The following is a 16,617-nucleotide window of genomic DNA, read 5'->3' as shown; positions in this document are numbered from 1 at the left end:
CTCTGGGCATGATCAAGCCCATGACATGCACCTGAGTCTGGGCATGATCAAGCCCATGACATGCGCCTGACTCTGGGCATCTAAACTGAGGGAGTGTTTTAAGGTAGCAGCATTCTATGGAGAATCATAAGAGCAGCATGCTGGTTGGGGAATATGGAATAGATGGAATAGATGGTTCACTGACCATTAATCGTACAGGGGTTTATCTATAGCATGGGTTCCCAAATTCCATCAATGTGGGCTCCCCTCTGAAAACAGTGACACACCTGCACCCCCCCAACCCCCCAAATTTGTCAATTTTGCAAGGCAGCGTTAGCTAGCCCATAACGTTACACAGCTAAGTTAGCTAGGTGGTACCTGTAGCTGGTTAACGTTGTGACGTTTTTGCACAATACTTTCATGCCTGCGGGGGGAGGCTCTCTGCACTATCCACAAATTTAGTATACATCTCTCCCATTATTCATTTCGATTTTCTGACCTTTAAAATCACATTTAATTAATAAAAACCATAGAAAATTCAAAAATAAACTAGGACTGCGAGCAGCAGTGAGCGGGCCCTCACACCCCACGCGTGTCGGGGTGCGGCACCGTTAAAGGGTGTGCTATTTTGGTGTCCAGTACTGAGAGAAACTTCCTGTCACCAGTAGGTGGCGCTCTAAGCGTGACTCAATACCGATGCATAGATGTGTTCAGGACGGTACCTTGATGAAGCGTGAGAAATGTTGTGTAAATTGGACAATGTATGTAGGAGTTATGATGACTTCCTGCTTGACCTGTAGTGCTATAAGTATGACTCAATACTGACCTACAGGTGTGTTCAGGACGTGACCTTCATCAAGCGTGAGCAATTTGGGGTAAATTGGATAATGTATGTAGGAGTTATGAGGACTTCCTGTAAGCAGTAGGTGGCGCTATACTGTAAGTATGACTCAATGCTGATGCACAGATGTGTTCAGGATGCGACCTTCATCAACCCTGAGCAATTTGGAGTAAATCGGATAACGTATGTAGGAGTTATGAGGACTTCCTGTTTCACCAGTAGGTGGCACTGTAGGTATGACGCAATACTGACTTACAGATGTGTTTAGGATGCGACCTTCATGAAGCATGAGCAATTAGGTGCAAATTGGATAATGTATGTAGGAGTTATGACGACTTTCTGTTTTATGGCGAAATGTAAAAATTTGGCGGGGCACCACGGCAAAGGTGTTTGGTGAAAACTCAAATTTTTTTGATAACTTTTGACCACAAAGGTCTTAAGATGAAGCTGACCGAATATGAAGTTGATCGGATGAAATCTGTAGGAGTTCGTTAAAGTACAAGGCATGGAAATGGTAAAAACAAGGAAAAAATGGCACATTAAGAGCAAAATGGCTGACTTCCTGTTAGAAGTTGGGTATAGCTCCAAAATACATTTTAGTGTGTCTCGATGAACTACACATGCCCACCAAATTTCGTTCACCTACATCAAACTGAAAGGTGGGGCTCGCCATTTTTAATTTTCCAGGGGGCGCTCTTTCCACGGCCATTTCCGTCACCCATGAAATATTAAATTTTTCACCGGGACTGACGTATCTGCAAAGTTTCATGCGTTTTCATCGATGTTTAGCCCGCCAAAAAGGCATTTGTTTGTTGAGAAGAAGGTAGGAGAAGGTAGGGGAATAATAATCCTTACAATTTCAATAGTGCTCGGGCCCTAAAAATGTTTTCCTTTTTTTTTTCTTTTAACCATCCCTCCGCGCCTCCGCTGAATTTCTTTGGGGCACCCCAGGGGAGGCGCGCCTCAGTTTGGGAATGCCTGATCTACAGTAAGGCTATGATAAACAGTCTGACAAACACCTGTGTAAGGTATCCTGTACTACCACTACCTGTGTTTTAAAGAATGCCATCTGCAATAAGCCCTGGCTGCCAATGTGGTCTACTTGAGCAGGTAGAGCTCATGATAGAACAGTGATTCAGTCAGATATTAATATTCTTCCTCTGAAAATCCTCACAGAGTACATGCGGTATTATAATAAGCAAATTGTTTCAGGCGCCCCATCTGTCAATCTGAGTGCCAGGCAATTGGAAATAGTGCTCCTCTTTTCATGTGAATCATGTTGTTGTTTCAATGACTCCTGGAATCTCAGTATGGCAACTACAAAGTTATTTGGCCTAAGATTACATTTTGGACTGATCTAAAATGGTGTTGTGAATGCCCAACACTTGCACACACTGGCATTGATGTCTATGTCTGTCTGTCTGTCTGTCTCTCTCTCTCTCTCTCTCTCTCTCTCTCTCTCTTTCTCTCTCTGTGTGTGTGTGTGTGTGTGTGTGTGTGTGTGTGTGTGTGTGTGTGTGTGTTTGTGTGTGTGTGTGTGCCTGCGTGTGTCAGGACTGCACCGGCGGGACCAAGGGTGTCCATCAGAGGGCAGTCAGGGAGGCTGTAGCTGAGACTTGTGGACTTGCCGGAGCTGCCGATAATCAAACACATCACAGGTGAATCCACTTAAAGTGAGCATAGTCCATTCAGTCCACATGTCCCAGCTACAGCCTCCTTGACTGCCCTCTGCTGGACACCCTTGGTCCCGCCGGTGCAGTCCTGACTGCTTATCACATTAAAGCTGCAGTATGTATTTTAAACATTTAAATATTGCTATATTTTGCTTCCCGAGTTTGATCTTATTTGATCTGATATATTGCTATGATAAATTGAGAGGTATAAGTGATTAAGCTCCTCGTGATTGATCTCCTCGTGAAAAACATCTTTATGTGTTTCTGTTTGGCTCTGCTATAGCAATTATCATTTTGAGCATTGAAAAAGCTTGGAGGCGTCGCCATACTTGGCTCAAAGCATGAGTGTAAAATTGAAACAGACTGAATTTAACTGCACAGATGGAATTTTCACTTCCTGCTACAGTAGCTTGTAGCAGGCTCATAGCACAGAAGTTCTATACTGCAGCTTCAAATGGCATGAGTGCAGTAAAAAAAAATAAAAAAATGATGTACCGGTCATCTTAATAATAATTACAGACCATCCTAATTAATAACAGATGTACAGGCCATCCTAATAATATTTTGGGGGAATGATATACATCACACACAATGTCTTCTATGTAATGATATGCATTTAACCCTCTTCTGATGTAAAAGTCAGAAGACACCGAGATTACAAAACATCTGTAAATGTAAAGTTGTTATTCATCTGAAGGCTTCAAAATGTTACAGCACTTTTGCCATCCTCAAATCACCTTGCTCTGGATTGTTTTATATTGACAGTGACTGTCTAAGATCATGCCTAAAACATGTACTTTTGACCAATAAGCCATCATTTTACTGATGTTTATTGACTACTGACATGCATGCACACATGAACAAGTCAAACCTTTCACATCCAACAGCCAAATGTTGTATTTTATGTGAAAATAATGTAACATGCAATGATTCCAAGTGTCTTGTCTGTTGTTGTCATTTTAGTTATTCAAAATACAGTAGGCCTAATAATAATGCTTGTCCTAGAGAAACAATTCCTGCATGGGATCGAGGGGCTAGACTAGACCTCGACAGTCTGACGTCACACTGTAGTCCAAACTGTACCCAAAGGATTCCGGTCCTAAACTTTTTTCTCTATGGGAAAAATGAATGTGATTTCACATGATGGCTCCTATAAGGTCTGTGGTTATCCAGACTAGTGCCGTGCCCGTTCTGTGTGTGCCCGTTCAAAACGCTGTGACGTTGTTGCTCATCCAAACAACTTCACCCTCGACACTACGTGTGCCCGTTCATATGTTTTGTGGGTGGAGCCAAACTGGTGGTAGAAAGTGACAGTTAGGTGTGTCAAGTGTCAATGGACACTATAGGAATATGGATCATCCGGACACTTTAATGGTTTGCCAGACAGGTTGTCTTACACTAATAATCTAGTAAACTCTTAGCAACGTGTTGAGGTACAAGTGAACTCTAATAAGGTAACCCTTAGTAATGTGGTGAGGTGCAAGTGTTATACAGTACACAGCACTCCCTTTGGTCCTGATCACTACACCTGCCGCATATCAACTTCATACACTGCTGGGTTCTTGAGATAAGCGTGATACAGACAGACAAACATACAGACATGCATACAGAGGTTCCTGCCTTTTTAGTTAGATGTACATTCTGCTCTACGTAAATTCCTCTTATGACTACAGTACCACTGGATCTTTTGAATACTACCACTGGATCTTTTGAATTCTGAAGCTGTAGCCCAAGTAATAATTTTACTACATGTACAGTAATATTTCCACACATGTAATTGACACCAACAAGCTCTGCTCATCAGGATAAGGCTGTTTGGGCTTTTGCTGCTACTAGCTAAACCTGAGGTAAACACTTACCCTATCTCTGTCATTTTTCCTATCCAGTGAAGACTAGACTCTTCACCCATCCACTCTACCCATGGCTGTAGGAAGGTCTATTTATTGGAGATCTGACATCTTTCTTCAAGGATAATCAGAAAATGTGGTCTGGAAAGCTCTGGAGTGCTAATTTGTAAACCTTTTTTTATTTTTTATTATAGCATAAAAAATATATAAATGTGTTAAAATCAATTTGTTTTCCTATTATAAATATGTATTTAAAATACAAGTAATAAAAAGTAGGAAAATAGTCTGCGCTCTTTTCAACCAGTCAAAAAAAATATGCAAGAGCATATGAGATTGAGAAAAAATAGATGAGAAAAAATAGAAGGTGCACACTGACATGAGACAAAGGGAATGTCCACACTGAGGTTAAGGATGCCAAAATATATTTTCAATCTTTTCAAAACAAAACATGGTGCTGTATAAAAAAAAGAGTGCTACCAAAAAGTGTAGAGTGAGAAAAAGGGAAAGAAACGTTTCATTAAAGGAGTAGTGTCTTTGAAATCGAGAGTTTAACCTGTTTTTGAATGATTTTTCAAGATGCCCATCCACATCCATTGTATGACCAAAACGGTGGTAGAGCAATTATCAACTTTCTCGAAAATGCTAGCTTTGTCAACGTTTTGATCTGAACCATTGTATATGATCATAAGTAACCTTAAAACAGGGCTAAACATGCATTTTCCCTTTACTACTCCTTTAAGATGACCTTCGTCAGTCTGCCGTAAAGGCAGGACTCACACCCTACAGTATTAATCAGGGCAGGGCTGCCAATTAGCAGGTTCTTAAAGGTACAGAACCAAAAGGATACAATGGTAAAAGAGTAAGAATACAGTTACAAAATTACAGGGCAGAACAATAATAGATGGCCACACAGAGAAAGGGTACTTACAAGATTCAGTATGCTGTATGTAGTAAATGAATGAGGTACATCAGTAAATGAATGTAATTACTTACAGCATACAATCACAATATAGTCATTATCATTATTCATCATTTCAAAAGAAGCAGAGTCCAGGTTCAGTGACTAGCACATAATGATTCAAACCAACCAATGACAAAACCGTAAATGTAGGCTAAATGTATTAAATGAAGCAGTTCATAAGAGCCCCTGCAGAGTGAAGAGTTCTGAGATAGAATATCCACGTGCTCTCAGCCTGTAGCAGACGTTCATATCCCCTTCCCTGCTTGGTTTTCTGGTCTGCTGGAGGATACAGAAAGAGAGGAAACAGTGGTTGGCATCTTTAAAATGGCGAGCAATTGAGGACTTTTCATCCCCTCAGTCTGGAGTTGGTAGCCGGTCTGGGGCTCGCCGGTCTGCTGAGTTGGTAGCTGGTCTGGGGCTGGTAGCTGGTCTGGGGCAGGTGGTCTGGGGCTGATAGCTGGTCTGGGGCAGGTGGTCTGGGACTGGAAGCTGGTCTGGGGCAAGTGGTCTGGGGCTGGTAGCTGGTCTGGGGCAGGTGGTCTGGGGCTGGTAGCTGGTTTGGAGCTGGTAGCTGGTCTGGGGCAGGTTGTCTGGGGCTGGTACAGTAGCTGGTCTGGGGCAGGTGGTCTGGGGCTGGTAGCTGGTCTGGGGCAGGTAGTCGGTCTGGGGCAGGTAGCTGGTCTAGGGCTGGTAGCTGGTCTGGGGCAGGTGGTTTGGGGCTGGTAGCTGGTCTGGGGCTGGTAGCTGGTATGGGGCAGGTGGTTTGGGGCTGGTAGCTGGTCTGGGGCAGGTAGCCAGTCTGGGGCTGGTAGATAACCTTTCTAAATTGACTAAAAGCAAAAAATATAGCTATTTCCTGGTTTCGGATTAATCACATTACATACAGTCATTTAGCTGATGCTTTTATCCAAAGCAACTTACAATAATTACACTAATTAATTATTACATAATTTATGTAAAGTACAGTATTCTAATGAGGAAAGGTTAGTCCACTAAAAGTGAAAATATTGCCATTTCCTGATTTTGGCCTCATTTATAATTTATGTTAATGTGGAAAGGTTGCATGACTGCAATAGATGAATGTCTGGACATCACAAACAAACATTTGAATAAGTAGCATAAGCTAATTAATCGCTAAAAAATGGAAATTGCAATAATTATATATATGAATATATTAATATATATTAATATGAAATTGCTCAACATGCAACTCTTAGCAGCCAAGCTTAATCTCATCTGCTAGACATTTAAATTCCAAGATTCAAGATTCAAGATCTAAGATCTGTTTATTAGCCATGTACTGTATAGCCTATGGTTCACACATACTAGAACTTTGACTAGGGTTAAAAACGACATGACAGGGTGCAGAACAGGACAGTGCAAAGACATGACAGTGCAAAACATAAAACACTGCAAATACAAAATACAGAAAATAATTAAAACAAAACACAGTAGGCCTAAATTATGCAATTCACAATATACAAAAATTGAGAAAAGTTCATAGGAAACAACATTCCGGGGTTTCATATAGGCCATATAGGGGTTTCCAGTAAACTAAGCAACACTTTAGAGGTCTATATCTTGTTCAACTCTAAAGCTAGGAGGAGTGTGCTAGCCTACAGTCACTTCATGATCTCGCCGTAGGCTACTAATTTTAGAGCAGACCTTTGACTGAAGGTTTTTTTGTGTGTGTTATCTTTCTCCCTTTTGTCTGTACCCCTGGCCTTTGTGTTGTTGTATTATGAATGTTGTATTTTGTATTTCTTACATGTAAATGCCTTTATCTTTAATAAAGTGTAAAAGAAAAAAAATCGTGCTCATATCACGGAAGCAGAAAACCATATGGTAAGTGACGTCATTTCTTCCTCATATCCTCCATCTTTCGCTGCCGCATGCTCTTCTGGAAATCTGCGGATCAGGTCTGGTACAATAATAATTACCTCTTGACACGACTTTTACATTTGATGTTGTGTACACAGTCGAAAAGATGAATGTTGTCAGGCGGACATAGATGCTTATTAACTTAAAGAAGCACTGACACTTCTTATGTCTTGCCCGAAGGCCCACTGTTGTCATTTTGTGAGCTAGCACTAGCTAGCTAGGCTAGCATGGCAGCAGTAGGCTGATCAGATCGAACTGGGCTTGTTGTTTATAACGTTAGACTAATGTCATTGTATCCGCTCCGTGGGTAGCTTGCTGTTGTATCTAGCTAACTAGATTATATTTAAACTGATTTGATCCACAAGGCCGTTTTCTATTCAATATGCTTTTATCTATTCAAAGTAGCTGTCTAGTTTGCTTGCTAACTAGCTAGCTAACGTTACACGACCCTCCCAAGCTAGCTTAGGCTAATGTTACTTGGCATGTCGCCGGTGTAGCTAGCTAGATGGCTGGCTAGCTACTATACCACTAGCACTGGGACTGCACACTTCTCACATTACATGCTATATTTTCCCTGCTCCATTTCTGAGTTAGCTAACTACTCTTTCCCTGTTCCAGATATAAATATGAACCAAGAGAAACTAGCAAAACTCCAAGCCCAGGTCCGGATAGGAGGAAAGGTATGGTGAACAGGGTGCTATGATTTACTGTCAGTTCTAAGTCAGTCTGATTCTGAAAATGAATGAACACAGACGATTGAGTGGTTTAGAAATATGAGCTAGTCTGGTTGCTCCTAGTCGACTGGATCTGCTCTCTGCACTTTAGCTAGCTACTTATGACCTTGTCATACTGGCAAGTCATAAGAGGCAACCAAAGCAAGACATTTTTGTAATTACTCATTTTTTAGAACATTTTTGGCTAGAGCATAAATTATGGCTCTTGACTGGAGACTAATATTGCCCATTCTTTGTTTTTGCTACAGTGTGACTAATGTGACTTACTGTAAGACATGTACCTTGATTTGCATCTTTGGTCTCATAAAGGCTGCACATCTGCATAGTGTATAAGCTAGGCTGCTAGTATACAAGTTAATGTTATGAGACAAAGTCCCAAAATACCTTTGATTGAATTTGAATTGGTCACTTGGGGATGCTTAGCAACACACAAAGAGGTCTTAAGTGAAGACGTACGCGGATAGCTGCGGATTACACAGACATGTAGTGTACAGTAGTTCTGTTTATGCTACTTTCTGGAGTCCACTTGAAGGACGCGTTCCACACATGTGCAGTACATTGGTGGCAGTAGATTGTAGCATAGTAGTGGGTGCGCAGTCACAAAATGTAAAGCATAGTTGTGGTCGTGGAAAGCATAACCAAGGTGTCGGTGGACGTATCCCCACCCCCACCCCTGTTGTATGTAACCATTACAGGTCTTTGAATGTTAACTTTTTACCATTTGCTTTGTTTTCAGGGTTCAGCACGTAGGAAGAAGAAGGTTGTACACAGAACAGCAACAGCTGATGACAAAAAACTGCAGAGTTCTTTAAAGAAATTAGCTGTCAACAACATTGCTGGAATTGAGGAGGTAAATGTGCATAGTAACTAGGGATGGGCAAACGATCAAAATGTCTTTTTCGATAATTGAAAGAATTAACAATCAACTATCGATTAATTGATCATCTTTTTTTCCCATTAAAACAACGCCTAAGGCGTTATAATAACAAATAAAGCATGTTTCCTTGAAAATAGCTTTATTTCTTGTGTTCTGATAACTTAAAGGACAATGCTCGTTTTTGTCAACCTGGACCTCATTTACGACATATTATAAGACGTTTGACTCACCGAGATCACTTTGGTGTAGTTCGGAGGCCTGTAGAAGAAATGTAAAATCCAGCGTGAGCCAGTATATCCATGTAATGGCGGTGATCGGGGCAACGAGAATGCAGCTTCTAAAAATCTATTTTCTGCCGCGAAACGGTTGTTTTCATCAATCTGTCTGGATGAATCGCTAGTTGTGCTTACATAGAGCATAACTGTTGTGGTTTTCACATGCCATGATCTTTAGAAACGTCTTTCGAAACGAAATAGCTTCCTCACTTGCCCCAGCACTAATGCGCACAGCGTGCAATCGTTGCTCCAGCACGCTGTGCGCATGCTCGCTCTGAGGGGACCGAGGTTGCTGGGGTGCAGAGGTAGGTTTGCGCTAATTTGGCCAACCTGGAAAACCTGCCTTCATTCAATTTCCACCAGTCAGTTGGGTCGCAGTTCAGGCTCACAGAAGGCTCCCTCGGAAAGTTGGCGACTTCTGTTTCAATGGGGATGTCAGTGGCGCCAGCTGCGTATTGCTCCCCGAGAAGCTGTGCGATGACGCTGCTGCTGGACTGGCTAAATATTAATATGCATCAACTATAGGCTACCGTTACTTCGGGAACCTGTTGTGTCATCGCGTAGCCTACTAATTCAACAAATACATTTGTCACACACAACGTAGACAAACTCATTTCCACTGAATTTATTAATGATTATCGAGCAAATTTTTTTGTGATCGACCAAAATCCTTATCAATCAATTATTGATCTTCGATCATTGATGCCCATCCCTAATAGTAACCGTACATTTTAGTACTTATAACTGCATAATGTACCTAATCTTTCCTCCTTTTTGTCCTGCATATTTCTCTTATCTGTAATTAATTAAATTTAATAAATACATTTTTTATACCTGATGCTGGGGACATTGGTCACTTTGACAATTGTACAGTAAGTCAATTAATTAGTTGGTTGTTGTATTGATGAAAGACTGAGGATCAGACCTGTTGAAACGCTGTCCCCCAACATCTAACCTGGAGCCTCTCACCAGGTGAACATGATCAAGGACGACGGGACGGTGATCCACTTCAACAACCCCAAAGTGCAGGCGTCCCTGTCGGCCAACACCTTCGCCATCACCGGGCACGCCGAGACAAAGCAGCTCACAGAGATGCTCCCTGGCATCCTCAGCCAGCTGGGCGCGGACAGCCTTACCAGCCTGCGCAAACTGGCAGAGCAGTTCCCCCGGCAAGGTGGGTGACTACCCAGCCTCCTAGCCTACCAAGCAACCCCCCCTACTACCTAGCCTCCTAGCCTACCAAGTCCCCCCCCCCCAGACTACCTATCCTCCTAGCCTACCAAACCCCCCCCATACTACCTATCCTCCTAGCCTACCAAACCCCCCCCATACTACCTATCCTCCTAGCCTACCAAGCCCCCCCAGACTACCTAGCCTACCAAGTCCCCCCAGACCACCTAGCCTACCAAGCACCCCCCAGACTACCTAGCCTCCTAGCCTACCAACCCCCCCCCCCAGACTTCCTAGCCTACCAAGCCTCCCCATGCAGATTTCAGCCATACATACAATGTGCAGAGTTTACTATATACTATATATGTATAGCACAGCATCATGCATGTCTTTGGGGTGCCTAGTTATAGGATTTGCCTGGTATGCTGTGAAATTACGCACCTGCATCTGGGCTATAATACCTGGTGGTTATGATTGTCTATTCACGTTGCAGTGCTTGACAACAAGGCGCCTAAAGCAGAGGATATTGAAGAGGAAGACGACGATGTTCCAGGTATGGACTATTACGGCTCAAGTGTCAAACAATTCATGAAAAATGGTTTGATCGCTTAAGCTTTAAAATCACCCTCTTTTGTCCTCTCTCTCTAGACCTTGTGGAGAATTTTGATGAAGCGTCAAAGAACGAGGCAAACTGATTCAACCCCCCCTCAAGACTCGAGACACAAAGCACGGAACTGCAGTGAAGACAGCGACCTATTCTAGCTATGAAGACATATCAATTCAAACTCTATCCCCATGAACCAGAGACTTTTGTATTTTCAAATGACCCAAGGGTGTCCTTATCAGACTAGTCTGTGCACTTAAAAACAACCTTCACATTGGTTAATAATTAAGTATCACATTGGCAGTCTTGATAAGGATTGCAGTGATCATTAAAGCTAGTCTTAAGATTTTGTTTGTTTGTTTATGAAACAAAATAAAGCGGATAAACATTTTCTACATAGTGCTGTGGTCATTTGCCAATGGTTTTGAAGACCTCCTTTGCTCATTGTCTGCCATCCAAAGATGTGTCAAGATTCACCAAGACTCACAGTAGGCTAATAAGCATTGGGGATGGGTAAAGGGAACCGGCATTTTTGGTTACGTCATTGAGTCAGTACCGAAATATTGATGAGCTCATGGACAAACGGTGCTCCTATCAGTAACGTTATCTAACGTGTTAGTTTCATAAATCCATGGAGCCGCATTCGTTTCATAAATCGGCCAACAGCTGGCATCCGTCCCCTAATCATGACTAAGCTGCTGGTGACACGCGATGATGTTTCATAGTTGTCTCGAGGAAGTAGGCATAGTGGCAGACAGGTAAAACGGTACTTCACTATCCTTGGCAATGTCGCGCGAGCAAAGCAACTTTTTTAGGTAGCAGCCTAAAACCCATCATCTCCAGCATATTCGGTCGAGCATAAGTGGCGTTCTGGACCACGGAGTGTCAACGTTTTGGTTGATATACGTGGGAGGCGAGTCCTGCCCAATATGATGTCAGATACCAGCTGTACACCTGCCGCATCGCGAAGCAAAATGCAGCCAATACAATTGTAGATTACCTTCAGACAAAGGGTACGTTTGTTGAGACAAATTAATCATAGACCAAGTTAGTTAACATAATCAACCGTTAACGTTTGCTAGCAAACGTTTATGAAAATGTTACAGGCAAGCTAACGGGAACGTTGTGGCTGAAACATTATTACTGAGTTAACCTTAATGTTATCTTAGCGGTCGGTAGCTACTTGCAAACAAAACAATGAATGTTTGTATGACTAGCTAGGTAGCTAACCTTAGGATAAATGGGCAGCTAACTAGACTATGCTAACCGTATGAGAGCCTGCAAGTCAATTCAAAGTCCATCGTCTTTGCAGAATAGCCTATGAAGTAAAAAAAAATAAAGAAAAAGAAGATGGACAGTCTGCGGACACAATGGGAGGTTCCCATGAGGTTCCTCAAGCTGCCTTCTTCAGGCAGTGAGGGGGGCAAGCCAGCTGTAAGACAGGAGTGGGTCCTACGGCGACTGTTCCTCAAAAACCATGTAGAAAAGGCAGTCACAATCCAACATTGTAAATAATAATGTTTATTATTGCCTGTGTGTGTGAGATTGAGTGAGTGAGTGACGGAGTGAGAGTAAGCGTGAGTGCATTCACACTTGTGTGAACCCCCTGGTGAACGCACGAGTGAACTTCATATTTTGTCCCGTTGCCAATGTACAGCTCCAGCTTCTGAATTGAGGTACTGAGTCAGGGTTTCCCGGGTTTGTTTATCTTGCTGGGTGGGGTTTGTTGAGGATGGCAGAGCAGCTGGCGATACTGAAGGGTCTTGCCTCAAAGTGCCTGGTTCAAACCCATGGTCAGGCCCCTACCTGTCTATCAGCGGCATATGGTACAGCTCACCACACCCCTCCCACATGGTACAGCTCACCACACCCTCCCACAGGTAGTTGAGCTCACAACATGCCAGCACCAGTTCCTCCACAACGGCTGGCTTTAGGTTGATGGTCGTCAGGAACACACGCCAACGATTGGCAAGAATACCAAATGCGTTTTCCACCCTCCGCCTCGCCCTGGACAGCCTGTAATTAAACATTCGCTGCTCGGTGGTCAGTCCTCTCCTGGCATATGGCTTTTGCAAATAGGGTTTCAGGGGAAAGGCTTTATCTGCTACAATGCAGAACAGAGTAATCTTATCTGATCTTGGCAGGGGGGCAGGTCTCAGAATATTGGCTTTTTTTTTTTTTTTTTTACCCCGATAGACTCCTGAAGGGAACATCCTTGGAAGACGCCGCCATCAGATACTCTGCCATTACAGCCAATGTCAGTGTACAGAAATTTGTAGTTACTGTCCACCAATGCCATGAGGACAATATACTTGTACTTCTTGTAGTTGTAGAACTCAGCATCACTGTTTGAGGGGGTCGGATTGCTATGCGTTTCCCGTCCAGTGCTCCTAAACGGTTGGGGAACTGCCATGTATGGTCAATCTCACGGGCAACTTCCAGCCACTCCTCTGCAGTATTTGGACACTGAAAAGACAGGGGGAAAAGTAAGTTCAATATCCTAATATGTTTTTCTTCCTTCTTTATGTTACACACTACATGTGAGCTTTAGACCAGTGTTGAGGAGAAGGATGAGAATGAGGAGAAGGAGGAGCCCCCAGCCAAGGCAGATGGCCCAGTTCAACCCTCTGGCTGTGGCAGTGAGAGTGACCCGTCTTACAAGAGGAAGAGGAGCTCATCTACTACAGAGGCTCAAGTCCAAGACATTTCCATGCTTAAGACCCTACCTGAGAGTATTAAAGGTTTAACCTCGACCACCACCAGACAACATCACCTCGTACTGTAAATACTTGGAGGGGCAGTTGAGGGCCATAGGAGACCCTCCCCAGCTATGCAGCATAATGTTTCAGTTCAGTCAAATCCGCTATAGCTCCCAGCCAGCAGTAGCCCCTCTTCATCCCCCCCCCCCCCCCCCATCAATGAATTTGTCCATGGGTTCATTATTAGTCTCTCTCTTTCTCTCTCTCCATCTCTTCCTCCCTCTTCATTATTAGTCTTTAATAATATTTAACAGTTATATAACAGCTAGTATTTAGTGTATTTAATCTATTTAAATGTTTTTTTTATATGTTCAATATGTGATTGAAGATAATGAGTAACCTATGGAACGTGTGCCATTTGTGAATTGAAATAAAGAAAATGAAAGACTGAAGAAAGATAAAGAAAGAATGATACTGTATGAAAGTTCAAACATGCCCAACTCAGATTCACAAATGCAGTTTCAGCAAGTAGACTACTGTACGACTGTACGACTAGTTTAGTCGTACATTTCTATGAGACTAGCAGCAGCTTGTAGGCCTCCCTGCGGACTAAGCTGCTGTCCTTCTCATGGAAATGTAAATAAAAAGCTGCTGAACACACGTTGGAATACTTCTCAGCAAGAACACGATGGATGGCTCTGCATGTGTCTGGGACAAACGCCCGTATGGTTGAGCACCCTATTCAGAGCATGTATGACAGGCTCTGGAAGGACTCTGCCATGGAAAAATATGGAGGTGTGAAATAATCAAGTAGCCTAGGTTGGACATGATGGTTGTATTGGAGGTTTAATGTGCTAAGGGAAAATGTCCCTTTGGTACTGGCATTAGCCTTATGCTTAAGCAGTCTAACTCAAGAAGTTCATGCTCAAAACAGTCACATACCCTTATGTCTAAAGCTAGTGCCAATACCATTGAATTTAAGTCACACATCGATAAACTGGTCACTAAACTGAAAATTAAACTTGGCTTCTTTTTTAGAAACAAGTCTTGTTTCTCGCTTCAGGTTAGGAAGCACTTGATCTCCACTCCGTTTTTTACCCCAACTCGATTATGGTGATTTGCTCTACATGAGTGCTCCTGACCAGTATCTTAGAAGGCTGGACACTGTTTTCCATTCTGCCTTACGCTTTGTTACTAGGTGTGGCAATCGAGTGCACCATTGCACTCTATATACTACTGCAAATTGCCCATCTCTATCTACTCGCAGATATTCAAGATGGCTCTCTTTTTGTGCGTGGCTGTAAGCCAGTGCACCTAGGATAGCAAATTTCCAGGGCTGCGTTCCGAATCGCATACTACTGTTGAATATGGTTGATTTTCAGAGAAATGCCTTTTAATATGATCCTGTTAGCTATTTCCTAATTATGATGATTGACCTCTGAGTATGGCTGTCGGATTGAGTTTTCGGTAAGAAACGGTGTCCCTCTTCCATAGACTTATGAGATGAAGACATTCCATGGCCAAACACCATTGTTGTGGTTAGAGATAAAGGCCTGGGTGCCAAGGCGGCGTAGGTTAACGTGACAAAACAAGGCCACAGAAGAGACCAGAGAGACAGTCTTATCGGAGAAGAGACGAGGGAGGAGGGACACTCAAACCACATAAGAACGTTGCAACGAGACCAATACTTTGATTTGGGTCCAGACGGCATACAGAGAGGTCAACTGTACATTAGGCCATGCCATCGTCTTTTGTATGTCCAACCTTCTGTAATAAACCGCTTTTGCTTGAGGCTCAAATCCTGTGTTGGAGAGATTCATTTGGAATACACCTGAAAAGGAGACACTGGACTGTGTGGTATTGTGTGAGATTGGGGGCCGTCTTTTATTGAAATAAAAACACAACGCAGAGCTGGAATAAGGACAATAATAAAAGACAACGAAAGTCATCACTACCCTACTATATAGTATGCCAAAACAGGATGTAGTATGTCCCAATACATAGTATGCCACATGCAGTATGATAAAAATACCAGGATGTCCTACTACATCCGGTCGTATTTTGCAGTATGCAAGCCAGCAGGCTTTTCTGGTTATTCTGACCCACAATCCTGTACGCAGCGGAAATGTGCGTCACATGTGCAAGTCGTGACAGCTGTAGACGAATGTCGCATTATGGACAGCGACGGATGTGGGCAAATTTCAAGGCGCAATGTTATGACAAGGTAGTATGTCCCAATTGGATGCCTACTGCTTGCAAAGTACGTACTTTCTAAGGGCAGCTGTAGTAGGTACTGGTAGTAAGAAGTAGAAGTATGCGATTCGGAACGCAGCCCAGTAGTTGTCACTCCCTGGTTCCCTCCCAGGCTGCCTCTGCCCTGTTGTTGACCTGCACTTCTATGTTGCTACCACAAGAGGCAGTGGTCCCAAAACCTGCAGTTCTATGCTGCTACCACAAGAGCATTTACCGTTTTCGGCCACAGGAAGGCAGCAACTGGCTTAGATAGACAGTGGCCGTGTCCGAAATGCCTGCTACCTGCTATTTAGTATGCAAGAAGTAGCATGCTACTTAGTACCTACTACTCCACGAAAACGATATAGCAGGCGAGAAAATGTAGCATGTTACTCGAGTCAGGTGACGGGAATGTGTGTGTTATGTCGACCGCTCCACTGGCTGGCTAACTTAGCCGGTAACATTGCGTTTCCATGGCTACAGGGCTAGTTAGCTACGACATCGTGAGTTCTCGAAATCAAATTTTTACCTCACATATAAACACAAAACTGCATTTATAGCTCTGTGTCGTTATAACTACACTATCTATCAAAAAAATAATTTTTCCATGGACAGATTTAGCCAATACTTACATAAACCCACACACTGTCTAAACCTGCAAAGATTTTAATAGGTGATGGGTAACGTTTCGTAAAAACTGCCCTGCGTGACAGTCACCGGCGTCGGCCATGACAGCTGTCCTGAAAATTTCGCTGAACAGTGACGTAGCATCAAGGGGCCAGGAAGCGATTTACTTCCTGAAACATTTTGATCAGCGCCATCTTGCCGAATCGACCCCTTTTGA

General features: G+C 43.1%; 1 protein-coding gene across 1 annotated transcript; it reads left to right on the top strand.

Moving 5' to 3' along the window:
- The first annotated feature begins 7,161 nt into the window (after positions 1-7,161).
- btf3l4 (basic transcription factor 3-like 4) lies at positions 7,162-11,237 on the top strand. The gene is made up of 6 exons (XM_084436368.1): positions 7,162-7,220; positions 7,801-7,862; positions 8,653-8,766; positions 10,041-10,242; positions 10,732-10,791; positions 10,887-11,237. Exons 2-6 carry the CDS (start codon positions 7,809-7,811, stop codon positions 10,931-10,933), a joined length of 477 nt encoding a protein of 158 aa, XP_084292494.1. The 5' UTR covers positions 7,162-7,220; positions 7,801-7,808; the 3' UTR covers positions 10,934-11,237.
- The last annotated feature ends 5,380 nt before the right edge of the window (positions 11,238-16,617 follow it).

Source organism: Borostomias antarcticus (genome assembly GCF_949987555.1).
Source record: "Borostomias antarcticus genome assembly, chromosome: 3".
Lineage (NCBI taxonomy): Eukaryota > Metazoa > Chordata > Actinopteri > Stomiiformes > Stomiidae > Borostomias > Borostomias antarcticus.
The sequence above is the reverse complement of the archived record's forward strand: the minus strand, read 5'-3'. Positions and strand labels throughout refer to the sequence as shown.

What these genes read in the sequence shown, in the direction of transcription:
- btf3l4 (XM_084436368.1), top strand. Translation starts at nt 7,809, where the DNA reads ATGAACCAAGAGAAACTAGCAAAACTCCAAGCCCAGGTCCGGATAGGA. An exon ending in AGAGCAGTTCCCCCGGCAAG is followed by an intron (nt 10,243 to 10,731) that starts GTGGGTGACTAC and finishes TTCACGTTGCAG; the next exon opens with TGCTTGACAACAAGGCGCCT. An exon ending in GGAAGACGACGATGTTCCAG is followed by an intron (nt 10,792 to 10,886) that starts GTATGGACTATT and finishes CTCTCTCTCTAG; the next exon opens with ACCTTGTGGAGAATTTTGAT.